Below are 27,939 nucleotides of genomic sequence, written 5' to 3'. Positions count from 1 at the left end.
ATGGAAGGGAAAAACATGTTTCTCCTCCTGACATTTGACTTCAACAACTCCTGAGCTTTGTTATTCCTTCAGTGTCCTATAGCATCTCATTCCTTTCTTTACATTGAAATCTCCTGTATTTCCAGTCTCTCCTCATAAACCTCTTACCCTTTCACTCTCCCTCATTTACCCCTTCTTTCCCTTTATTTGACCTAACTACCTCACCACCTACTCGCGGTGTAGAACCTCTCTGCCTCCTCTCCTTTCCCCCTCAGCGCCTCTCTCTCACCATCTTTCCCCTTAGTCCCGGTTATCCCAGAGTTCATTCTGGCCGGCACCACCGTTCCGGCCAAGGGGGAGGAGGACTTCCTTACGCTGGCCGCCACCCGGCTCAGCCGCAGGAAACGTGTCATCGGGGCAGGAGTGGGCGTGGCCATGGTGCTGGTGCTGCTGGTTGCCATCCCCTTATTGGTTCACACCACCAAAGGGGGCGCGTCTGGGGGCGGGAGCACCCATTATGAGATGCTCGGCAGCTGCAAGATGGTGTGCGACTCTTTCACCCCCCCACAGGGAAGCCACGAGCTGACTGCTGTCTCCCCCCAACCCCCAGACTTCACAGGGAGAAGGGGCAAATCTGGGTTTCGTGGGAGCCCTGGACCCCCTGGCCCCCCAGGCCCCAGAGGTCCCCCTGGAGAACCAGGCAAGCCAGGCCCCCCGGGGCCTGCTGGCCCTGGCCCAGGGGGCTATGTCCCCTCCTTCTACAGCCCCAAGATTGCCTTCTATGCAGGCCTCCGTAAACAGCATGAAGGGAGTGAAGTCTTGAGGTTTGACGATGTGGTGACCAATGTGGGGAACTACTATGAACCCAGTACTGGCAAGTTCACCTGCCCCCTGCCTGGCATCTACTTCTTCACCTACCATGTCCTGATGAGGGGCGGAGATGGCACCAGCATGTGGGCCGACCTGAAGAAGAATGGACAGGTGAGTCAGAGAGGAGTGTATTGTTGTGTGTGCGTGTGTATTTGGGGGAATTGGCTGCTCGTACCCGTGTCAGTTTCTCAATAAATGTCACTAAAGTTTCCATTAAAAATGGAAGAAAAAAATAATTCTAGACAGATGAGCACTCAATTGTTCTTACACTAAAACAGTTCAAAAGTTCTATAATAGTATGAGAACCCCCAATCTGCCTATGCCTTCTTGAATCACTTCTTCTTCCATTATTCTCTAATGTGTTTCTCCTTGTCATAGGCCTCTCAGAAAAATAGAAAGGGTTATAATGGGTATATTGTTAGAGTTGTATGCATATGTGTCATCAGTCTCTGTCAGTAAAGCATGGTGCTTGTAACGAATGCCAAGAGTCGTGGGTTCGATTCCCACTGGGTCTACCCATATGTCAAATGTGTTCGCTCATGACTGTCAGTCACTTTGGATAAAAGTGGCATTATTATTATATTATTAAAGGAAATGTCTGATTATAGGCAAGATTTAGAGATGTATCAACTTGTTTTCCTATCTAAATATCCAAATACCTTGAAAAAAAACTATTCTGGTAGGAAATTTAACCAGAGGACCTGCATTTTACACAGGTACACTCAGAGAGTATTATTGTTCAAACATGAAGGCACAGGTAAGAACAGTGGAACTCTTACATATCCCAATCAACTTCAAAGTATGCGAGGCCTAAACGTCCTAAACCCTCAACAGTAACTATTTAGCTATTGCTAGTCCAAATGAGGTGGGCCGAGTATTCTATTGTTGGTAAGATGTTTGAAGGATGACTTAAGCAAAGCAATCAAGATTAAACATAAAAATGTGAAAGAAGGAATGTTGAAGTAGAGATTATTATGAGAATAAAATAACTAATTCAGCATTTGAATAAGAACAAGTAAGCCCTCACTTAATAGAAGATAAACAAGTTTTACGCTTTGTCAGGTTCCACCTCCTGATTTGGGCAGCAGGAGAGAAAGAGAGAGAATGCCGTGACAGCTAAGCGATCAAGAGGATAACGATCCTCCACATCTCTGTGGAGTGCCGCCAAAACGCAACAGCTGGCTACTGTCCTCTGAGGATCTTCGGCTTTAACATCAATAAATAAACAAGCAAAAAAAAAAGCCCCCAAAAAAGACTTGAAAGTTGCCCATCTGGAGATGCATGACAAGCTTGAGGGATTAAACCCTGACTCGATGAGGTTCCATTTTGACGTGTGGTGTGGAACAGAAGAACGACACAGAGGGCTTTACCAGAGAGGAATAGAATTAGACTCATTGTTACCAGCCAAGCCAAATCAGCCTGAGTGTTTGGATGAAACACTGGTGTTTGGTTTCTTTACACATCATTTACAGGCTGTATAGTCAGGCAGCGGTGTGTTACTGAGTCGACCGCGACCCTGATAGCTACTGCTTTTCCATGAAAGATTGGTAGGCATGGACAACTTGAACTATCCGTCAAAAAATCTCTGTAAAACTGTCTTCCATGGAAATGCTAGAGTTGAAGATTTCTTACACCTTGTCAACTAGTACAAACAACCAGATCTAAGTGTAAGGGATCTAACCTGTCTTCATCAGACAGTTTTCACTGGGTTGAATGTATACAAGTTCTAGAGAATTTGGCAGTACGTCCAACCTGACTGACAACCGCAGACCACATGTGACCACGCCAGCCCAGGACCTCCACATCCGGCTTCTTCACATGCAGGATTGTCTGAGGGGGAGCTGAGGAGTATTTATGTCTGTAATAAAGCCCTTTTGTGGGGAAAAACTGATTCTTATTGGCTGGGTCTGACTCCCCAGTGGGTTGACCTGGCTCCCAAGTGGGTGGGCCTATGCCCCTCCCAGGCCCTCCCATGGCTGCGCCCTTGCCCAGTTATGTAAAATCCATAGATTAGGGCCTAATTTATTTATTTTAATTGACTGATTTCCTCATATGAACTGTATCTCAGTAAAATCTTTGAAATTGTTGCATGTTGCATTTATATTTGTGTTCAGTATTAATGTTACCTACCCAATTGGTGGTGGAATGGATGAGTTCAGGTCAGGCACATACAGTATTTAAACATTTTATTAGTTACCATTAATTTCACAAGTTTTGTAAATAAAAATGTCTATAATGTTTTCTCCTCGGATCCTGTACCACCTTGGCACTTCTCCCAGCTTCCCCAATACACCCGTAACACGGGGTATTTATTTGAGCAGGTCTATTAAGAGGTAGATTCCGCACTGCCTCCTCAGTCATCAATTTGACAGTGGGTGTATAAAGTACACAGTAAAGAAGACAGGAAAATGCCAGGCATAATTGGCAGACCTGGTTTGTCGTGTGCCGTCACTGAAATTGTCATTCCTGTCCTGTCCCGCTGTTAAATCATTCATGGCCTTTAGATTAGAACCTCTCCCATCCACCTGTGCGTCCCTTCTCACACACACACACCTCACACACACACACCTCACACACACACACACACAAGTTCCCCCCCCCCCTCCCTCTGGTCTCTTCTGGCTTGTCTATTGGCCTGCCCATTAATTATTTTTTCCATCAACTGAATTATTGAATCTAATTCAGTGCCCATCCCCCATTCAGAGGCCCACTCCACTTTGTGGTCCCACTTTGCAGTGAATAGACAAGTGCTCTCATAGGGGAGCTAACCGATGGGGTCAATTAGAAAACACAACCCTGGGAGAACATCGTATAGCCAAAGCTAGAGACAAACGGATGAACATCAAAGTTACAGCAAGGAGTACCAATATCAATGTCAATGTTTGGTAGTTGCATTGTGTAGGCATACTGTTTGGATTGTGTCAGAAATTGAAAATTGTGATTTGTCCATTGTGATGTTCCATTTAAGTTGTTGTACCTGTCATTCTGAGTTTCCTAGTCAAACTGTAGTTGTATGTAATAATTATGTAATAATAATAATGATAACTTTATTTGTATAGCGCTTTTCAATACACATAAAAGTTCTTCATATCATAAAATAATTTTAAAAAAGTAATAACAAAGTAACAGACCAGGTGATAGAGAATGAAAAAAGATAGCTATTTAAAATCATACATTTAAAGCATCTCTGACAGACCATTCCAAAGTCTAGGGGCCCTAACGGAAAATGCCTGGTCTTTTGTTTTCAAACTAGACTTTGGAATGATCAAAAGTGCCCTGCCAGAGGATCTCAGGCTGCGTCCTTTTGCTCATAGGGAGATAAAATATCTGAGATAGACGATGGGGCTAAACCAAGCCAAGACTTGAACGTTTTAAATCTATTCTAACAGTGACTGGTAGCCAGTGTAGAGAAGCTACAATAGGTATGATATGGTTAAATATCCTGGTGCCTGGTAAAAGCTCAGCTGCAGAGTTTTAAACTACCTGTAGACGATGGAGTGATTTCTGACTGAGACGTATACACAGAGTGACAGTAATTTAGGCGTGAGGAAATAAAAGCATATATAACTTTCTCCAGATCAGTGACTAAAATAAAATACTTGACTTTAGCTTTATTTCTTGGATGATTAAAGCAGGACTGGACAACATTCTTTACATGCAGTTCGAGGTTTAGTCAGGGTCAAAGAAGGTTTCTGGCCGTAGACTTTACTTTGGTGGACAAATGACCAAGGTTATTTACAATCTAGGTTCTAGCGAGATGGGGGCCAAATAAAACAACCTCCGATTTCTTATCATTGAGCTGGAGAAAATTGTCAGACATCCAACATTTGATGCCAGCAAGACACTTGTGGAGGTTAGCCACGCTAGCTTGGCCACTTGGTCTGATTGGTATATAAAGCTGTGTGTCATCTGCAGAGCAGTGAAACTGAATGTTATGATGTCACTAAGGGGAAGCATGTGCAGGGCAAAAAGGATGTACGTGTGATTTACATTGACTATAACTCAAAGGGCAGATCGAGGTGTCAACCCCACCCCCAGCTGTGGCATTGACACAGAGATAAGGTTTATCCACGGTAAATCAAAGGGAGGTGGGATTACGACACAACTGGAGGTAGGTAAACGGGAGGCAGACTGCAGACAAGTGGGGAGACAGAGAGATCAAGGGAGGAGAGAACGATGGATGGATAAACAAAGGAGATCGGACATACGGGATGAGAGACACTGCTACAGCAAGGCCAACATGAGAGCACTGGATCAGATCAACATAAAGAAGACAGATGAGGAGGGATGAGATGAAAAGAGGAGGAGCGGAGTGATGGCGTGAAAGAGAGGGCCAGTGTAAAGTCAGAAAGGTGGAAGAAATTCAAATGATTAAAGACCTTGACAGTCGTAAATCTCTGAATGTCTGATATTGCTAGATGGATGATGAATCTTTCACGTGTGCTTCTTGACATATTGTCCAGTGTGTCCAGTGTGTCCAGTGTACCTATTAGACATCTATGGAAGGAAGTTATATTATGTCTGATCACAGCTCACAACTGACAAGCCTGCATACCCTAGTGAGCTGTCAGATCTCCTCTCTCCATGTTTCGTGAGCCACCAACAGATTTTTTGTTAAAGTTAGTGACCTTTCCCATGGATCTATAATTTACAACCAATATAGATTTTGCCCTTTGCGATGATGAGCTGGGAGTGGGATTATCATTAATATTTATTGCCGGTATGGAATGCATGGATTGGTCATTTTGGGAGTGTCTAGGCCTTGCCTGTCCCATGTTGGCCCATATTTCTTCTATATAATAGTTTATGATGAGTCCAGTACAATTTTTATTTTTTTCTGCTCTGCAGATGATACACACAATGTTTAAAGAGCTGCTGCTAAACCATTTAAACCCAACATGACTGCCCAGTAGCATTGTGCCTCCTGTGAGACTGTGTCCCCATTACAGGACTTTGGCATTTGGTTTGATTTGACCTATTGGAGAAAGAGACCTGGAGACAGACTGAGCACTAATTAAGCCCAACACAACATTGGAACCGCGGCCCGCTTCCCACTTCGCACGGCTCAGCCCTTTGCACACCTCACATTTTTCCATTCAGTTAAACTTTAGGCTATACATATCAATGTAGGTATACCATTCTGATCCTAAACATAGTCATGTTCACTTCAGAAGGGATCCGGTCCAACATCAACTTAATTAGCTCATTAATTAATGATGCTAGTAGCTAATTTTTGGACAACTGTGTGAAGCGCTAGATCCCATTTAGTGGGCCTGACGTATCCGCTGTCAGGATTAGCGGCTACTAATTACCATCGGTTTCAGTGGAGGTGTTAGTTTAGTACAGCCTTCCAGATACTGTCTGCTACACAGGACTTAATGACTATATTTGTTTTGATGTTCCCTTACTTGTCATCCGGAGTTTGTAGAACATACACGTGGTTTGAAACTGCAACAGCAAAGCTTTGGTATAAGTGTATATTCATAACACTTCCTTGGAAATGACATCGCTGCGTTTTATGTTAGGGCACATTTTCCATGCAATGGTTCTTGTCATTCATTTGACTTGAAAAAAGTTATGTGTTTTTGCACTTGTCCCTCTTGGGGTTTGAACCAACAATCCACCATGCGCTACCAACTGAGCCGCACAGGAGGACATTCATGAGTCCGTACACCACAAATGCAGTTTTGCTGTGTGTTTCTTTCTCACTCACTCACTCACTCACTCACTCACTCACTCACTCACTCACTCACTCACTCACACACACACACACACACACACACACACACACACACACACACACACACACACACACACACACACACACACACACACACACACACACACACACACACACACACACACACACACACACACACACACACACACACACACACACACACACACACACACTATATGTCCATGCATTTCTCTAATCATCACTGGCCTTTATACAGTGCAGACTAATAGGCCTCCCTTCTCTTCCTTTTCCGGTCTTTTGTCTTGTCTTTGTTTTCCTTCTCATTTTGCCTCACACTTCAATAGTTCATCCCAAAGGTTGGGTTTTCTCATTGAGGAGTGTTCAAATGTCAGGATGGGTTTGATAAAGACCATTTTCTTGGTATGGGAGGATATAGAGCATTTAGCCCATAGAGATCATGGACGTGTATATGACGTTGGAAGCATAACATTTGCCAGAATAGAGAGTGAAGGCTAAAAGTATGGCATTAACCCATGACTCATGGTATTATATAATGAGGGAACTAAAGGTAGCCAATGAAGAATATCTCCCCACCATGACAGCTTGATCCCTTTATGAAAATGTCAGTGGTGTGAGATGTCTTTGGATTGGCTGAACATGTGAAGTAAATGTTTAATCAGTCACGTGATGTTTGCAAGACTCAACCACACTTTTATTTATTTTATTTTATTTCACCTTTATTTAACCAGGTAGGCTAGTTGAGAACTAGTTCTTAGTTACAACTGCGACCTGGCCAAGATAAAGCAAAGCAGTGCGACCCAAACAACAACACAGAGTTACACATGGAATAAACAAACATACAGTCAATAATACAATAGAAAAGGTCTATATACAGTGTGTGCAAATGAGGTAAGATAAGGGAGGTAAGGCAATAAATAGGCCATAGTGGCAAAATAACTACAATAAAGCAATTAAACACGGGAGTGATAGATGTGCAGAAGATGAGTGTGCAAGTAGAGATACTGGGGTGCAAAGAGCAAAAAAAATAACAGTATGGGGGATGAGGTAGTTGGATGGGCTATTTACAGATGGGCTATGTACACACACATAGATAGCATTATAATCAGATGATATGTAGGAGAAAACACTGGTTAGCAAGGTCCAAGAAAATGTATGTGCGTGTGCCTGTGTGTGCACATGCCTATTTGTGTGCATGCATGCTTGTGTCTGCCTTCCTGTGTGCATACTTGTGCATCTACCTGCCAGGCATACGTGTTTGTATTGGTAAATATCGCAAGGATCCCAATATTCATCATGTCCAAATTGTCAATAGAGGGTAGCAAATTACCTGTGACTGACTGTCACTTTACTTAATGTCATTGCTCAATCTATTGCTGCTTTATAGTTGATGCTCTGCAGGTAGAGTCGTCTGTAGCTGAAACCTCTTTATATCCAATTGAACAGTCTCCACCATTAGTACGTCCCAGCCCAGAGCCAATTAGGGACTTTCTAATCAACGTCTTCACCTTAGGTCCAGAGTGTCATGGCAATATATTATCATTTAGCATGCCAATTAGGGGTCAGACCCACATGGTTGCTAAAGGGCTTCCACAACCACCACCCTAATGGAAACAGACCACACCTTAACGCTGACCAGAGAGAGAGAGAGAGAGAGAGAGAGAGAGAGAGAGAGAGAGAGAGAGAGAGAGAGAGAGAGAGAGAGAGAGAGACAGACAGACAGACAGACAGACAGACAGACAGACAGACAGCCAGACAGACAGACAGACAGACAGACAGACAGACAGACAGAGCGCTATAGCTTGCATAAACTGGATATTTCCATCAGTTCTCCCCCCTCCTCGACCCCTGCCTCTCTGCCCATAGTGGTCCCACAGGTGAGTTTAAGAGACCCCTCTCAATCTTCTCGCTCCGCTCTGAGAGGTCTGTACATCACGGTGAATGAATCCTGTCAGTTTTATTACCAGAGGAGCAGGGCACCACTGAAAAACACCAAAATAACAGAGACTACGCAGACCCCCACCTCCCCAGTCTCATTCTTGCCCCCCTGAAATCGGCTCGCTTGATCAGTTTGTTACCCAATGGACTCCCTCCCTCCACATACTCCAGCCCCCCTCCAGTTTGGCTCCCCTCACCCGTCTTGTGCTTGGACTGTTAAAGTGGCACGCAGCTGCTCCCTCCTGTGGTCTCGTTCTAAATCTCTCTCACTTACCCTCGTTTTCACCATCCCTCTCCTCTCTTTTCTCTTTACCCCATTCCCTTTTCCCCTGTACTCTCCCGGCTCTCCTTCTCTGCCTTTTGCTCTCCACGGACTCTCTGTCTCCACCTCCCTCTCTCCTCTCTGTGTCTTTAGCTCCTTCCCTTTGTCCATCTCTCTCTATCTCTCTCCCTCTCCTATTTAATGGTGCTCCAATAATGAAAAGTGGAGGCAGTGTTATCCTCCCTGTCGTCCCGCGGGCCCTCGCTCTCCCCAGCAGCAGCTCAAGTCGGCACGGCATTTGGCCAACAGACAGGAATTCACTCCCTTGTCGATATCAATCTCCACTGCAGTTGACAATAATCCCGATTTGCCTTTCTCTCTTTCACACTCCCACTGCTGCCCCTCCTCCCTCTTAGAGAAAACAAGGTTTCATTTTGATAGTTACTGGGTGAGAGCCCAAACTGAGATTCACTGCTCTGGTTCTCTAATCAGACTGCTCCGCCTGTTCCCTTTGTGTAAATTCTGGTACGGTAACATTTATGGTGGTAGTATTTACAATATGCTCTGTAATTGGTATGCTGTATTTATTTATACAAATTATTATTTTCTCGTTGCTGTTTGACCATGCACTTACTTTAGAGTTGAGGGTAACATCATAAATAAGACCCTACACACAAATGCACCTTTGCATGATTCACTATTTCTTCTAAAATAAGTTGAAATTGAAAAGAGTATTTGTTTGATTTAGAACTGCACAGGACCAAGAAATAAAATATAAACTGAAATTTATATTTTTTTACTTCAAAGAAATGGCCAGGACTAAATTATTCAAAATTCTAAATTGGTTGGAGGGAATAATTCTAATTGAATGTGTTGTGTATCTCACCTGTGGTAAGTCGCAGGTGCCTCCAGGTTAAAAGTAGTCATTTTAACCAGTTTTGAAAGGAAAAAACAGAACATTCCGCTCCATTGCAGTGAAAAGTTGAAATATATTTGATTTCATCAGTACATGTTTTCTCATTTTCATACATTGGTTTCACCAACATGGTTTTTAAATGTTACACCATGACGCTTCATTGTTGGGCAGAATTGCTGTTGAGCCACTAGGTTATATTAGGAAGTACAATGCAATTATACATTAATCATAAACATTACACATTAAATGTCAGCGACTGAATATATTTTCTGCTGTCTGAGCCTGAAGTAATGTGAAGTAATGTCCCCTATGGCTCTGTGCCAGAAGTCATAAATAACCAGGCCTCCTTATCGCTAGCAAATATAATTAGCTGAATGCCATGTTTAAAGGGTCATTGTAGGGAGGAGGGGTACACACCTGCACTGTCACAACCCTTGTTATGACCCTTTAAAGCACATATGTCAGAGTCAAGGCCCGCGGGCCACATCCGGCCCGCGAGAAGGTTTTTTACGGCCCCTGGGATGATCTTGATTTATTATTAGAACAGGCCCGCAGACCGCAGCAAGCCGGCAGCCCGCAGATCTTTTACACGCACCAATACTGCATTTCCCACAATGCAACGGTGACGCACCGAGCAGTAGGCTGCTTCATTTCAATATTTATTGGCACAGCAGTCGTCAGCATCACAGTAAAATTAACTTTCAGATACCCATCAAAAATGGCAAAACGGAAGGTGGACACTGAGAACCGGGGGTTTCAAACAAGGTGGGAGTCGGAGTATATGTTCACGGAGGTAGCTGGAAAACCTGTGTGTCTTCTGTGTGGAGAAAGTGTGGCGGTACTGAAAGAGTATAATCTGAGACGACATTATGAAACGAAACACGCGGACAAAAACAAGAATATGGACATGGAACAAAGGCTACAAAAGGCAGAGGAATTAAAACGAGGCCTCAAATCTTCGCCCGTTTCCTCCCCGACACAATGCCCCAGCTGCGCATCCAGGCTGCTCAAACGTTGTCTATGTTTGGCAGCACATACCTGTGTGAACAACTTTTTTCTTTGATGAACCTGAACAAAACATCACACAGAAGTCGACTTACTGCTGAACACCTCCACTCAATTCTGAGGATTTCCTCAGCTCAGAGCCTTACCCCGAACATTGATGAACTTGTGGAAAAGATGGGACACCACCAAGTATCACCCTCAACCTCAAACAAGTGAACATTACTGTGCAATCACATATTTAGAGTTTTTACTCAGTTCAAGTTTAAAAGTTAAAGTTTAATATTTGTTTTCACTGCATGTTACTTCTCCTTAAACAAAGTGTTGTTTTTGATTAATAGATTTTTGCACTTTATTTTATTGTATTTCAATCCAATTATATTTTAAAAATATTTCAGTTGAGTGGATGATAGAAAATTGCTATTATTGTTTTTTTCTTTGAAGTAAATTTAGCCCACTTTTGCTAAAATAGAAAATATAGGCTACTGATGGTGCCTTGAATACCGGTTTCTTTCATTTAATGTTCATGTTATGGGGATTTTTATATAAAGGAAATTTGTCTTTTGTGTCTGTTGAAAATTAAAGATTACTGACAGAGCCATAAGAAAATATTGCTTTATTTATCTGATCATATTGGAATATATTTGTTAGGTTTTCAGTAGGTTCAATTAGGTTCACTAGACTATATGCGTCATTTAAAAAATTTTCAATGAACATTCGAACAGTCCGGCCCTCGGCTTGTAGCTAAATTTTTTATTTGGCCCTCCGTCCATTTGACTTTGACACCCCTGCTTTAAAGGGATACTTTGGTATGTTGGACTTGGGAGTCAGACCAACTCATGTATACCATTTTGATGTCTCTGCATGCAGTTTGAAGGAGGTTGAAGGTAGCATATTGGTAGCTTTGGGATATTCAAATAGACAGAACTATCATGCCATTTGACCTTGAATTCAAAACTGGGCGGTGTCATACGTTAAGTAAAAGCTGGCCAATTACTCGATAAGAAGTTTTACTATTTCATATTTCTTATGAAAAAGATTCTCAGAAACCCTTTATATGTTGTTATTTTTTGTTGCTGCCATTATCGTCCGATACTGATATGGCGATATATTGTCTGATACTATTAATGATATCGCCTGATACTTATTAGACTATATGTCGTCTGATACTATTAATGATATCGCCTGATACTTATTAGACTATATATCGTCTGATACTATTAATGATATCGCCTGATACTTATTAGACTATATGTCGTCTGATACTATTAATGATATCGCTTGATACTTATTAGACTATATGTTGTCTGATACTATTAATGATATCGCCTGATACTTATTAGACTATATATCGTCTGATACTATTAATGATATCGCCTGATACTTATTAGACTATATGTCGTCTGATACTATTAATGATATCACCTGATACTTATTAGACTATATGTCATCTGATACTACTAATGATATCGCCTGATACTTATTAGACTATATGTCGTCTGATACTATTAATGATATCGCCTGATACTTATTAGACTATATGTCGTCTGATACTATTAATGATATCGCCTGATACTTATTAGACTATATGTCGTCTGATACTATTAATGATATCGCCTGATACTTATTAGACTATATGCCGTCTGATACTATTAATGATATCGCCTGATACTTATTAGACTATATGTCATCTGATACTATTAATGATATCGCCTGATACTTATTAGACTATATGTCGTCTGATACTATTAATGATATCGCCTGATACTTATTAGACTATATGTCGTCTGATACTATTAATGATATCGCCTGATACTTATTAGACTATATGTCGTCTGATACTATTAATGATATCGCCTGATACTTATTAGACTATATGTGGTCTGATACTATTAATGATATCGCCTGATACTTATTAGACTATATGTCGTCTGATACTATTAATGATATCGCCTGATACTCATTAGACTATATGTCGTCTGATACTATTAATGATATCGCCTGATACTTATTAGACTATATGTCGTCTGATACTATTAATGATATCGCCTGATACTTATTAGACTATATATCGTCTGATACTATTAATGATATCGCCTGATACTTATTAGACTATATGTCGTCTGATACTATTAATGATATCGCCTGATACTTATTAGACTATATGTCGTCTGATACTATTAATGATATCGCCTGATACTTATTAGACTATATATCGTCTGATACTATTAATGATATCGCCTGATACTTATTAGACTATATGTCGTCTGATACTATTAATGATATCGCCTGATACTTATTAGACTATATATCGTCTGATACCAATATGACCAACAATCATGACATCCCTACTGACTAGCTTTGGTTCGTAGTTGTATTGCTACCACAGTTCTACACAAATGTCCCACCTGTGAACCAGGAATGACCAAGTGCTACCAAGAGAGAATGACAGAAGGATGTGGCAAGGCCCATACCAAACTATAATCCTAACCTTAACCCTAAACCACAACAACCCAGTGTAGATTAACATAAGCCGCCTATACATCTATGGAAAAAGGTTCTCCTGGAAAGGTTCTCCTCCTTGCCCGCCCCTTAAAACACAACTCAGAGAATGTCAGGGGATTAATGCCACTCAACCATGTAGACAGATGTTGGGATTGACAGCAAGTCAGCCTCTCCGTTCTCAATTTTGTTTTACACAAAACCACATCACAGATCCTCCTCACGGGAGTCATTCATTTCTCTCAGAGAACAGGAAGTCTATAGAAGATGGCAAACGATCTTTAAAAGATGCAATTCCTTTATGTGTCTCCAGACTACCTGAGATACATAAAAAAAATAGACTACTAAAGAAAATACTACTAGTCCAGCAGCTTTTATAGACAACAGTGTGTGTAGCCAAGCATGGATTTTTATTCTGACCTCCCGCCACTGTTTCAGGAGACCATCTGACCGCAGTAGCCTATTCTGTGGCCCCATTTATTGTGATTGTGTGGAGTTATTGAGGAGTGGGAGCCATTAAGGAGGGAGCTGCCATGGCTGTTCGACTACCAATTACCGAGCCCTGTAGCCTCTGGAGTTGGGGGGGGGGGTCCCGGGAGACCTGGCACAGCAGCGCGCCGTTAATCAATCCAATTTAGACCGGACAGGGACACGCTTAGCCGCCGCTCCCGCCAACGCTGCCATGGGAAGAATCCGCAAGCGTGACCTGCATCTCATTCTGGGAAAAGGACAAAAAAAGATGGATAGATGGGTCCAGAATGAAGAGATAGTGAGGGGGTGCGGACAGAGGGAGGATGATGGAGGGGGTGTTAGGCGGAGAGGGAGAGACAGAACAATTAATAGAGTGATGTGAGTTGAATTAAAAACAACAAAGGGAACGGATCGATTCATGTGAGTCTTTGGGAAGAAGAAAAAAGGCCCATGCAACAAGCTGTACATGGAAAGACATATTCTGACCTTTAAGAATATGGGAAAATTCTGTGAGTAGCCTAATCAGTTAAATTGATGATATGTGCAAAAAAAAAACGTTATTGCCAACCAGGTTGTGGAGAAATGGTTAGTTTCATTTGATATGTCTAACCGATCACAGGGGACAGGGAGTAGGTGACAGGTTGAGATGATGGAACATATCCTCAGCCAGGCCTAGGTCCTGGGAGAGAGACAAGGATGGAGTGAGGGTATCAGATTTGCATTAATTAATATAGATGCACTAGTGTATTTAATTTTTCCACGATTAAATGGATCCCATGCTTGAGCAGTTGGCTATTTATCTGGTGATGTTACTATTCATTATATGCAGCTTTAGTAATTAGGGCTACAAACAGACAATTAAGAAATGGCACAACTTAAGATGGAGTGCAACTCTTTATAGGCCATTTGTGTACATAAAATGTGTATACCATGAGCAGTGTCTTTTCCTATGTTTTACCATGTATAATGAATATAAATGGAATATACTTGTATAATTGTTTGAGGCATACATATAAATGCATGACTGGTGAGGTGAGAGTTTGTAAAATACTTCATTATTAAATAGGAAAGCAAAGATCAGTTAAAACCATGTTCTAATCACGTTAAGCTGAATTCTATATTATGACTATGAGGAACATTGAGATTGATGCTCTGTTGAAGCATGTCTACCCTGACCCCAACTAAACCATCTAGGAGGCGCTCTCTATCATTCTTCCACTGCAATAGGTGCAGGACATACCGATAAATCGATAGTGTGAGGTTGTGTTCTTAATGAAGGCTCTGGGTCAAAGGTCAATACACAGCTCTTCTATTTAGAGCAATACATTGGACAGGAAGGCCTCTCTACCGATGACATTATACAAAGACCCCAGAGTGAAGGAGGAAAAAACATTACACGGCTCAGAGAGAGAAAAGAGAATGGGATGAGAAATGGGAGTAGAGAGAGAGAGGGATGGAGAGATAAAAGATGGATAGAGGGAGGAGGAGGGAAGCTGAGAAGAAGAGAGAGGTAAAAATAAGAAATAAAGACAGTGGGGAAATACCCATATTCCTTCTTTTGGGCCATTAGTAGTGAATATTTATGATTTACAGTATGTGTATGTGTGTTGGGGAGATAATCTTGGAGGGGTAGTTGTAAATTAACACATAGGGATGAGCCATAATCCTCCCATATTCCCCCGTCTCCTTCTCATCCCAGTAATGAACATTTAGATGACCATGACGACCAAGGCTCAACCTCATGCCATGATTACATTACAGACATGAGGCTAATGTACCACAGAGAGGATAATTAGAGTGGTTGCTCAGTGGGAGAGATGGGTCCGGGCCAGTGGGCAAGGTTGTCTGTGGTGGTGTGGTGTATGAGGAAGCAGGGACAACAGGAAGGGTTACAAGGGGGCGTGGGAGTGCAAGAGTCTCCATGTTTACATTTGAGTCATTTAGCAGACACTCTTATCCAGAGTGACTTACAGTTTGTGCATTCATCGCTCTAGGTGAGACAACCACACATCACAGTCATAGTAAGTACATTTTTCCTCAATAAGGAAATTATGAGCAAAGTCAGTGCTCGTAGGAGAAGATGAGTGCAAGGAAATGGGTGTGGGATGGGATAAGGCTGAGATGTCTTATTTAAGATACTCTTTGAAGATGTAGGGTTTCAGATGGTTTTGGAAGAGAGGCAGGTACTCAGCTGTCCTAGCATCACGAGGAAGCTGGTTCCAAACATAGAATAAGGAATTAGAATACTAGAATGGACATGAACCTTCTTGTAATGGGATAAAGTTCAGCCCTTTTGATAGGTGAGTTGGTCAAACATGGTTTGCCAGTACTGTATTAATGAATTTGAAGTATTTATCTGCACTGTGTATTTGTTAGCTAACTAGCCAGACAGTTTAATGCCAGCATTCCATTCAAACAATGCAGTGAATCCACAGCCATACACTGACTGAATTCAGTTGATGATAGGACTTAGACAAGTTGTAAATGCAACAAGTACTGACATTTTCCAAGAAAAACAATTTATACATTCTGTTTATATATATTTTAGAGGCTATTTACACAGAAACGTATATAAACTGTATTTATAATTATATGACAATATAATAATTCCATCACACCGTCTCTGATATATCGCATGCCTTACCTTTATTTTATTACATAAGTAAAATGCCCCGTTCTGGAACTTTGAAGGTTCATTCCACATAACAAATACCACAGTGCCCCTGCACACAGACTCTGTACCGGTACCCCCTGTATATAGCCTCGCTATTGTTATTTTACTGCTGCTCTTTCATTATTTCTTACTTTTATTTCTTACTTTTTTAGCTATTTTCTAGTGGTGTAACGGACCTTAGTTGATCTGTGAGGATCACCCCCCACGGGTTCGGCACGCATGTGAACCGCAGATCATTTGCAAAGTTTAACCATCATAGTGTGAAATACAGTTTTACTGTCGCTGTTACTTTTTAAAGTAATAATTCCCTAAATATCGATGAAGAGTTGCAGTGAGAAGATAAAGACAAGACAGATGTATGCTGTGTTTTACTCTGAAGACTGAAGGTTGATTTGATTGTTTTTTTAAAGCAGTTGTGTGTACTGTTCACGTGAACGAGGCATGTTGAATCCCAACGAATCAGTCCCGGATGCTCACGTTGCAAAAAGCAAAGAAGAAATAAGAGCAGTGACAGCCATGGCTAGTGGGAGGAGCTGAAGAACTGGAAAAGCCTCCCGCTTCATTTAAGTCTCATGTATGGGAGCATGTTGGCTTCCCTGTCAAATATGATGATGGAAGAAGGGTGGTGGACAACACCATTACGGTGTGTAGGCATTGTGCCACAAGAAAGCCGTATGATCATGGAAATACATCGAGCACAGCCACATATTTATAGCATCATCACCCTGGTGTGGTCATCACCCTGGTGTGTCAGTGATGGGAGCCAACTCAGCCAAGAGACAACTTCTCACCGCGCCATTTAAAAAATCTATTGGGATGTTTATCACTGCAGATATGAGGCCATACTCTGTTGTGGAAAACAAAGGGTTTAAAAATATGGTGAAAGTACTTGAGCCACGCTAGTATGAAGATCATGCCAGATCTTAATGGACAGGAAAATATCAAAATTGTCACCGAATTATCCAAGGCATCCTCTGTTTCCCTCACCACATATGGGTGAACCTCCAGGGCAACGGAAAGCTACGTGACTGTGACTGCTCAATACACCACAGAGGAGTGGACCTCCAGGGTAACAGAAAGCTACGTGACTGTGACTGCTCACTACACCACAGAGGAGTGGACCTCCAGGGTAACAGAAAACTATGTGACTGTGACTGCTCACTACACCACAGAGGAGTGGGAGATACGAAGTCCGATGCTACAGACACGCCCCCTCAATGCGAGTCACACAGGCACAAATCTGGCGCAGGTACTGCTCGGAGCAGTAGCAGAGTGGAAGCTAGAAAGGCCCGATAGCAATATCCCAATCACCACAGATAATGCCAGATAAATGCCGTGTTAGAAGCTGGACTGGGGCCACAGATAGCTTGCTTTGAACATGTGATCAATTTAGCATCCCAAAGGGGAATCTCAGTGAACCAGATGGACGATTAGGAAGGTGGTTTCCTTTTTCCACTGAAGCACAACAGCCGCTCATATGCTTAAAACCTCTCTGGGATAGCGTTGCAGGGCGCCAAATTCAAACAACAGAAATCTCATAATTAAAATTCCTCAAACATACAAGTATTACACACCATTTTAAAGATAAACTTCTTGTTAATCCAGCCACAGTATCTGATTTCAAAAAGGCTTTACGGCGAAAGCATACCATGCGATTATGTTAGGTCAGTGCCTAGTCGCAAAAAAACCTACAGCCATTTTCCAGCCAAAGAGAGGAGTCACAAAAAGCAGAAATAGAGATAAAATGAATCACTAACCTTTGATGATTTTCATCAGATGGCATTCAGAGGACTTCATGTTACACAATACATGTATGTTTTGTTCGATGAAGTTCATATTTATATCCAAAAATCTCAGTTTACATTGGCGCTTTATGTTCAGTAATGTTTTGCCTCCAAAACATCCGGTGAATTTGCAGAGAGCCACATCAATTTACAGAAATACTCATCATAAACATTGATGAAAGATACAAGTTTTATACATAGGATTAAAGATAAACTTCTCCTTAATGCAACCGCTGTATCAGATTTTTAAAAAGCTTTACGGCGAAAGCACACCATGCGATAGTCTGAGTACAGCGCTCAGCCACCAAAACAAGCCATACAGATACCCGCCAAGATGTGGAGTCAACAAAAGTCAGAAATAGCTTTATAAACATTCACTTACCTTTGATGATCTTCATCGGAATGCACTCCCAGGAATCCCAGTTCCACAATTTGTTTTTAGTTTTGTTCGATAAAGTCCATCTCTGTGTTCAAATACCTCCTTTTTATTTTTGCGCTTTTAGTTCACTAATCCCAATGCACAAAGAGCGGGCACTAAGTCCAGACGAAAAGTCAAAAAAGTTCCATTAAAGTTCGTAGAAACATGTCAAACATTGTATATAATCAATCTTTAGGATTTTTTTATCATAAATCTTCAATAATATTCCAACCGGACAATTCCGTTGTCAATAGAAAGGAAAGAGAACGACCACTCGCTCAAAGCCTCCAGTGATGATCCATGGCACGGAGCCTCCAGTGATGATCCATGGCACGAAGCCTCCAGTGATGATCCGTGGCACGAAGCCTTCAGTGATGATCCGTGGCACGAAGCCTCCAGTGATGATCCATGGCACGGAGCCTCTGGTGATGATCCATGGCCCGGAGCCTGCAGTGAGGATCCATGGCACGAAGCCTCCAGCGCTGATCCGCAATCTGGAGCCTCCAGCGACGGTCCCCAGTCCGGCGCTTCCAGTGACGGTCTCCAGTCCGGAGCCTGCTGCGACGGTCCCCAGTCCGGAGCCTCCGGCGATGATCGGTGGTCAGGTTCCTCCGGCGATGATCTGCGGCCCGGTTTCTCCAGGGAAGGTCCATGCACTAGGGCCGCCACCAAAGCGAAGGGATCTGCGGGCGGAGGGGGGTCTACATCCCGCACCGGCGCTGCCGCCGTGAAGAGATGCCCACCCGGACCCTCCCCTGTAGGGTCAGGTTTTGCGGCCGGAGTCCGCACCTTTGGGGGGCATAGAGAGGTTTTTATTCTCTATTTTGGTTAGGCCAGGGTATGACTAGGGTGGACATTCTTTATTTAGTTTATTTCTATTTCCTAGTTTTTGGTTGAGTGTGGTTCCCAATCAGAGGCAGCTGTCTATCGTACTTAGGCAGCCTTTTTCCCACCTGTGTTTTGTGGGTAGTTGTTTTCTGTATAGTTTATTTGCCTTACAGAAGTGTTCGTCTTTCACGTTGTAATTTTGTTAGAGTGTTTTGATAAATAAAAATCATGAACACTTACCCCGCTGCGCTTTGGTCCATGCCTTCCGACGACAGGCGTAACAACTAAAGATGTCAAGGCTGCCTTTAGACAGGACCTGAACCCCAGATACCCCCTAGTGTACAGGACTACCTTCATAGATCTACTGCACTGGATCCAAGGTTCAAGTCCCTGTCTCACCTAGACCCTGCCCTACACCGGAGGACATACAGTGATCTCACCACTGACATTGAGGCCACTGAAGAGGCAAACAAATACATGAAAGTGAATTACTTAAATAATAAATATACTACAGTCTAATCTAAGTCTATGCTATTGCTATTAAAATCATAATGTTTGATTAGACGTTTGCAACACCATCAAAGAGGAGGTGGCATCCTACAAGGCAGCAAGCGACATTCCAGTGGATGGTGATCCACTAACATGGGGGAACGCAATGAGTGTAAATACCCTCACATTGCCATGATGGCAAGCTACCTGGCTGTGCCTGGCACTTCAGCTCCTAGTGAGAGGGTGTCCCCCACGGTGACTGTAAAGAGGTCTTCCCTCTCCCCAGATAATGTAGACATCATCTTTTTGAAAAATAAGTTAAGCTCAGGTCTGCTTTGATTCTTTCTTTAAAAAAAACTGTGTATTGATGAAGACACAATCTATTTTTACATTCACTATTGTTCAAAGGAAGATACCTCATGCCTCATATTGCACATTAATGTCAGGACGCGGTTATGAACCCGGGTCTCCGGAGTGAGAAACAGTCACTTAACCAACTGAGCCACGAATAGTCAGCAGAACCCAGAAGATGAGGCAGACACAGCAGTACTTAAGACAGTGTATTTAATAAAGTAAAAAGGGAAGTCCTTCAGGAAAACATGTAACTCCACAACCTCAAAAGGAAATCCACAAGAACAAAGGTAATCCTCCAAGACAAAAAGGTAAATCCACAAGGTGGCAGGTATAGCATAAAAAGCCTCAAAAGATACTCAAAAATAAATAAACAAGAACAAAAAACAGAATTCCACAAGAGAGTCCACCGGGATCAACAAGAGTTCACAGAATAGTAGGGCTGGGTGCTAACATACAAACACAGAGCAAAGAACTGATGAAAACTAAGGGTTTAAATACAATCAGGGGAAACGAGGCACAGGTGCAAATAATAATGGGGATCAAGGGAAAACAAAAGGTCAAAAAGCACAATGGGGGCATCTAGTGACCAAAAACCGGAACAACCCTGGCCAAATCCTGACATTTAATTTAACAATTGCGTATTGAATATTTTATTTAAAAATGTTATTTTAACATTGAAAAGTGACTTGCTTTAAGTGTTCTTTAAGTAAAATTGGAAAGCAAAGATTAATTTGTCTCCCTTCTTTTTTTTTTGCTGATCCGAAAAACTGTTTTGTGATCCGTTGCACCACTAGTGTTTTCTTAAAACTACATTGTTGGTTAAGGGCTTGTAAGTAAGCATTTCACTGTAAGGTCTACACCTGCTGTATTCAGCGCATGTGACAAATAAAATGTGATTTGATTTGATTTGAGTTTACTATAGAATATTACAGTACTTACTATATAATTATGTAGTAAACTGTAGTATACTGTAGGATACTATATGACACACTGTAGCAAACCTCAATCATGTGTAGTACTTTGTATAGAATTTTGTAGTATACTATACTAAACACTACAGTATTAGCAACACAAAAAAACACTGTAGTAAATACTAAGAATTGTCCACAAGAACCCAAAAACATTTAAACTATAGTAAATACTACAGTATTTAATTTGCATATACACTGTGTGTTTCCCTCCCGCATATTCCAATTTGTGCCACCCGTAAGTGAGAGACCTAAACCCAAGTATAGACAATATATTTTGTTCCCTACAGGTTACCTACCTACAGGTTATGGAAAATGTGATATTTTAGTATTTCTCCAGTAGGTATCCTCAAGGAGAAAGCCCCCCAACTCATTGTCAAAGATAATAATACACAAACACTTTAGTAAATACTACAGTAGTGTCCCCCAGAAAATACTACAGTAAATACTACAGTATACTACAGTTTGTACAAACTCAACAGTAATTTCTACAGTATACCATACTACAGTCCGCAAACCACTTCAGTAAATACTAGTCTGCAAAAACACTACAGTAATTACTATAGTATGTACTACTCTTTTTTTACTACAGTATTTATACTATAGTAAACTGTAAATACTACAGTAAAGTATTCCTACCATAGTATACACAATAGTATTTTTTCATGTGGGATGACATAGCCCCTCTAGTTATTTAATAGGATCTCTATGGTTCCACCATTGGGGTGCCAGGACAGAGAAGAGCTTTGACTGGACTGAGCAGGAGCTGACCTCCTGTAGGGATGGGACAGCCAAAAGACCAGAAATAGCACAACGGGGTGCATGGGTTGGGATGTAGGGTTTGAGCATAGCCTGAAGTTGGGGATGGGCAGTTCCCCTTGCTGCTCAGTAGACAAGCACCATGGTCTGGTAGTGGATGCGAGCTTCAACTGGAAGCCAGTGGAGTGTACGGAGGAGCGGGGTGACATGAGAGAACTTGGGAAGGTTGAACACCAGACGGGCTGCTACATTATGTATAAGTTGCAGGTGTTTGATGGCACAAGTGGGGAGCCCAGACAACAAAGAGTTGCAATAGTCCAGACAGGAGATGACAAATGTCTGGATTAGGACCTGCGCTGCTTCCTATGTGAAGAATGTACTCAACGGATATTGTAGAGCATAAACCTGCAGGAGTGAGTCACTGCTTTGAAGTTTGCAGAGAATGACATGGTGTTGTCCACGATCATGCCAAGGTTCTTTGTACTCTGGGAGGGTGACACCGTGGAGCTGTCGACAGTGATGGAAAGGTCTTTGAGCGGGCAGGACTTCCCCGAGAGGAAGAGCAGCTCTGTCTTGTCGAGGTTGAACTTGGAGTGGTGGGCTGACATTTAAGCTAAGATATCTGCCAGACACACAGAGATGCATGTCGCCACCTGTGTGTCAGAAGGGAGAATGAGAAAAGTAGTTGAGTGTCATCTACATAGGAATGATAGGAAAGACCATCAGAGTATAAGCCGGACCTGAGTGACTTGGTGCATAGAGAAAAGAAAAAAGGGCCTAGAACCGAGCCCTGGGGGACACCAGCAGAGCACCCTGCCAGGTAGGATGCCATCCAGGAGTGTACAGAGCCTGAGACGCCCAGCCCTGACAGGGTGGAGAAGAGGATCTGATTGTTCACGGTGTCAAAGGCAGTGGATAGATCTAGGAGGATGAGAAGAGAGGAGAGCGAGTCAGCCTTGGCAGAGCAGGGAGCCTTCGTGACACAGAAGAGAGCAGTCTCAGTTGAGTGACCCGTCTTGAAGCCTGACTGGTTAGGGTCAGGAAGATCATTCTGAGAGAGATAACGAGAGAGTTGGTCAGAGACGCACGCTCAAGTGTTTGGAGAAAAAAAAGAAGGGATACCGGTCTGTAGTTTTGACATCAGAGTGGTTGAATGGTGGTTTCTTGTTGAGGAGAGCGACTCTGGCCATCTTGAAGTCAGAGGGGACGGAACCAGTGGTCAGGGATGAGTTGATGAGGAAAGTGAGGAATGGGAAGTCTCCATAGTCTAGAGAAGGGAAGAGAGGATGGGGTTGAGTGGGCAGGTTGTCGGGTGACTGGACATCAATAGTCACAGGATTTAAACTGGAGAATGAGTGGAGAAAGAGGTCAAGGCATATGGTAGTTCTGTGTGAGGAGTGGACTTTTTTTCAAAGTGGTTGACAAAGTCGTCAGAGAGGGAGTAGGGAAGGGGAGGAGGTGGAGGATTAAGGAAGGAGGAGAAGGTGGAAAGGAGTTTCCCAGGGTTGGAAGCAGAGGCTTGAAATTTAGAGTGATAGAAAGTGGCTTTAGCAGTGGATACAGAAGAAAAGAAGGTAGAGAGGAGGAAGTGGAAGGATGATAGGTCCGCCAGTGTTTAGTTTTCCTCCATTTTTGTCCAACAGCCACAGCCTTGTTCTGTGGGCATGCAGTGAGTCACTCATTCACAGAGCAGGATGGGAGGGTCAAGCAGACTGGCAGAAAAGGGAACTCTCCCTCAAAGGAGGGAGAGTAGGCTCGATGAGGCAAAGGAGAGAATAGTGGGAGAGAGAGAGAATATTGTGATGGCACATGACCATCTGGGTAGGAGCTGAGCGGGTAAGGTTGGTGGAGAGAAGGAGAGAAAAAGAAACAAAGCAGTGATCAGAGATCTGAAGGGGGGGTTGCAGTGAGATCAGTAGGCGAACAGCCTCTACTAAAGATGAGGTCAAGCGTATTGCCTGCCTTGCGAGTGGGAGGGGACTGAGAAAGTGTGATGTCAAAAGAGGCAAGGAGGGGAAAGAAAGAGGTGGAAAGAAATTAGATGAAGTCAGGAGTCAGGAGGTTGAAGTTTCCCAGTACGATGAGTGGTGAGCCATCATCGGAAAATTAGCTTATCAAAGTGTCACGCTCATTGAATAACTCTCTAAGGGCACCTGGTGTGCGATAGATGACAACAATGCTAAGCTTGAGTGGACAAGTGACAGTGACAGCATGGAATTCAAGTGAAGAGATGGACAGATGAGAGAGGGGGAAAAGATCAAATCTAAATTTAGGAAAAATGAGTAGCCCTGTGCCAACACAACGAGGACCAGATGCTCTAGGACTATGAGAGAACACATAGTGAGATGAGGAGAGAGCAGCTGGAGAAGCAGTGTTCTCTGGGGAAATCCATTTGGGGACTGAAGGGCGACATAGGCTGAGATATTACATTATATAGTACTGTATATGTATAAACACATCTCAGCCAAATTAATTAGGTCTTGTCTTTGGATTAAATACATGCAATTAGATTATGTGCTTTCCATGTCTGTATTATTTATCCACTTGTCTACTTCGTCACTTTCTCCAACCTATCACCCCACCCCACCATCTCTCTCTCTCTCTCTCTCTTTCTCTCTTTGTTCCTCTCTCTCCCAGGTGAGGGCCAGTGCCATAGCCCAGGATGCTGATCTGAACTATGACTATGCCTCCAACAGTGTCATCCTGCACCTGGACGTGGGGGACGAAGTGTGTGTGCAGCTCGATGGGGGCAAAGTCCACGGAGGAAACACCAACAAATACAGCACCTTCTCTGGCTTCCTCATCTACCCTGACTGATGGCATTCATGCGTTACACATACACACACACAAACATACAACCACACAAACAAACAATCTCCCAGGCAAACATATACAGCACCTTCTTCAGGATTCTCATCCAACCTGATTCTCTAACCCCCCCCCTCTCTCTCTCTCTCTCTCTCTCTCTCTGTTGCTAAACACACACATTATTTAAAGAAACAGATGCAGTTGGAAAAGGAAAATGTATATTTTCTCTGTGTTTTTTATGTCTATAAAAGTTTGGATAGTGGCCAAAACATAACATTCCAAACCAAGTGCAGTTAGAAAGCATCTAATGTGCAAGTGTGTATATAGAAATGTTAATTTAATATAAACATCCATTCGTTTGTCGTGCTGCAGCACCCTTACTTCCCACGGCTATGGGTCCGCGGAGGTACTGCAGGGGGTCCGGTTCGCCTGCAGGTCTAAAGAAAGTATATATTTTACATTTCATTTTTTATTTTTTATTAATATTACTGTGTTGTGTAATTCTCATGATATCCCTGAATCACAGATATTTAAATTAAACTAGCATGTAAGTATGTGGTGATAAACAAGAATTATGTCAAGACAAAAAAATATATAATCTTGATATTGTGTATATTCTTAAAGTTACATACACTCCCCTCCAAATGTATGTGGACAGTGAAGGATTTTTTGGTAAATCCAGCATTTTAGATTTGAGATAGAATGTTGAGATAGAATGTTTCATGTAAGGCGACAGTGCAGAACATCACCTTTTATTTTAGGCTTATTTTCATACATATCCGTTTTACCGTTTAGAAATCAAAGCACTTTATGTATCAAAGCACTTTATTTATCCATTTGAATAAGTCATAAGTATTTGTACAAATTCACTTATTCTGTATTAAAGTAGTCAAACGCTATAAGTATTTGGTCCCATAATCCTTGCACACAATGACTACATCAAGCTTGTGACTCTAAAAACTTGTTGTATGCATTTGCGTTTTTGTGTGTGTGTGTGTTTTGGAGAGAGAAAATTGCCCAATAGGGACTAGATACAAAAAGTGTTTTCATTTCTTAGCGGTAAAAGAGATAGCCTATGCATGAAAATACCCTCAAATAAAAGATGACATTCTGTACTGTTGCCTCATATGAAACATGTGTTCTCAAATCCAAAATGCTGGAGTATAGAGTCAAATAAAAAAATGCAGCTTCACTGTCCAAATACATAGGTATGGAGTGGAGTGTGTATATTCACTTCCGATGTACACACAATTGTGTATATGATCAGGTATGTGGAAGCATACATGACTCGCATGCATTACACACACACACACACACACACACACACACACACACACACACACACACACACACACACACACACACACACACACACACACACACACACACACACACACACACACACACACACACAGAAATGCACACACACACACACACACAGTGATTAATTGACTTCCCCTATCTAGTGTTGCATTGACAGGGGCTGACCATTTCGACCACCAGTGTGGAATTGAGTAAAATGGTCTCAGAATGCAGTCTGTAAATCGAACACTTCGAGCTTGGCTGCGGGGCCTCCCGCCTCCCTTCTTCGCTCCGAGATGGATTTCCAATACGGCTGAAGACACAAAACGAGAAAAGTCATGAATATATTGATTGGAGCTGATAATACACGCAACATCACGAACATCATCCAGTATGGTGTGTGTGTTGCGTGTGTGTGTAAAGATAAGTATCATGTTGTTAGTTTTACCCACATGGCCCCTGGCTACAGGTATGGGGGGGGGGGGGTCCCCAACACACAGGATATCAATGATGAGGCTTATGGCAGACAGATACACTATTTTTCCAGACCTTATGGCGGATGATAGAGCATCATCATGTTCCACTAATGAGCCCAGACATCCTGTGTATAAACCCTCAACTGTTGGCGGGACTACTATAGGATTACTATTCGTATATTCACTTTACATTCAATTGATAACATAGCAATTTAAAATGGGTGTCAAATGCATACACAGAGATGGAGCTTTAGACCATACTGGTTATTTGTATATAGATGAGTCTTCTTTTCTTCAAAGGTAAAGCAGACGGTTTGTTTACAGGGTGGATATGGACATTGAGGATTCATCTTGTACAGAACTAGTTTCACATTTTCAAATATATGCTACCGTAGAGTGTCTTCAATGGAAATGTGCATCTTTGTGTGTTTTATTGAATGTACCATACATTACTAATTGTAAATGCAATCCAAATATGCAGGTTCAGGTTGATGCTGTCGGTCAAAGATGTTATGCAAACACTTGACACAGTGGCAACGAGAATCTATAATGTTTCACTTGTGTTATCGATCAGAATGGATTTCATGGCGATTTCATTGTGGCGACATTATTATCTTGTCATACCATAACAAAATACAACCATCTTTACATCAATGTAAATGCCCTGCCTAGACAATACCATGAAAAACAGATCCCCGCGACACGCATCTGTAGGTATAGCATCATACATGTATCTAATGTAAGTAGGTTTATATGTTACAGGACTTCAGAGGACGGCTCTATTGTAACAAGTAGTTGTATTAGGAAAAACCACAGAATAAACCATTGCTGCAGCAGGGATGATACTGCTACTCCATGTGTGTGCATTAATGTTACAACACAGTGTACCGGTGTGTGTCGAGTCTCAGGTCCAACTACAGGACAGAGCTTTGGGCTTGATCTAGAGACAGAACACTGGTTATTATCAAACTGCATCAGTCAGATGAAAACATTATTCCTGTATTATACCTTTAATGGACAGTATTGCAACAACCATCTACCATCTCATTTACACCAAAGTAATGTACAGATGAGTTTGTGTGTGAGTGTACATGATCTCTCTCTGTGTTATGCTGCATTATGCTGTGTTCCCTGGCACTAAACAATGTTAAATAACTTACTGTTGAAAAAGAAACCTGATTCTTGTTTTTGAACAGTATGAATTGATTGTTGTCACTGTACCTTGCAAGCTGAGCTGTGTGTGTATATTTTATGTATAATACTAAAAACTCAGCCCTAAGACTATATATAAGACCTACAATAAACCAATGTGAAGACGCCTCTGAGTCACTATTTACAATCCAAAAACGTTGTCAATTTGTTACTGCAGTAATTTATTTTCCTTTGTTTATGTGGTGAGTTAAAAACCAATGAATGTTAC

At 42.1% G+C, this 27,939-nt stretch overlaps 1 protein-coding gene across 1 annotated transcript; it reads left to right on the top strand.

Annotated features, from left to right (window-relative positions):
* Positions 1–231: 231 nt before the first annotated feature.
* Positions 232–26,494, top strand: c1ql4b (complement component 1, q subcomponent-like 4b). Its single transcript, XM_064966281.1, has 2 exons — positions 232–960; positions 24,571–26,494. Exons 1-2 carry the CDS (start codon positions 415–417, stop codon positions 24,748–24,750), a joined length of 726 nt encoding a protein of 241 aa, XP_064822353.1. The 5' UTR covers positions 232–414; the 3' UTR covers positions 24,751–26,494.
* Positions 26,495–27,939: the final 1,445 nt, after the last annotated feature.

Source organism: Oncorhynchus masou, chromosome 5 (assembly GCF_036934945.1).
Source record: "Oncorhynchus masou masou isolate Uvic2021 chromosome 5, UVic_Omas_1.1, whole genome shotgun sequence".
Lineage (NCBI taxonomy): Eukaryota > Metazoa > Chordata > Actinopteri > Salmoniformes > Salmonidae > Oncorhynchus > Oncorhynchus masou.
The sequence above is the reverse complement of the archived record's forward strand: the minus strand, read 5'-3'. Positions and strand labels throughout refer to the sequence as shown.

Excerpts from the sequence above, each read along its gene's own strand:
- c1ql4b (XM_064966281.1), top strand. The coding sequence starts at position 415 with ATGGTGCTGGTGCTGCTGGTTGCCATCCCCTTATTGGTTCACACCACC. Across the intron at positions 961-24,570 it reads ACCTGAAGAAGAATGGACAG|GTGAGGGCCAGTGCCATAGC; the intron begins GTGAGTCAGAGA and ends TCTCTCTCCCAG.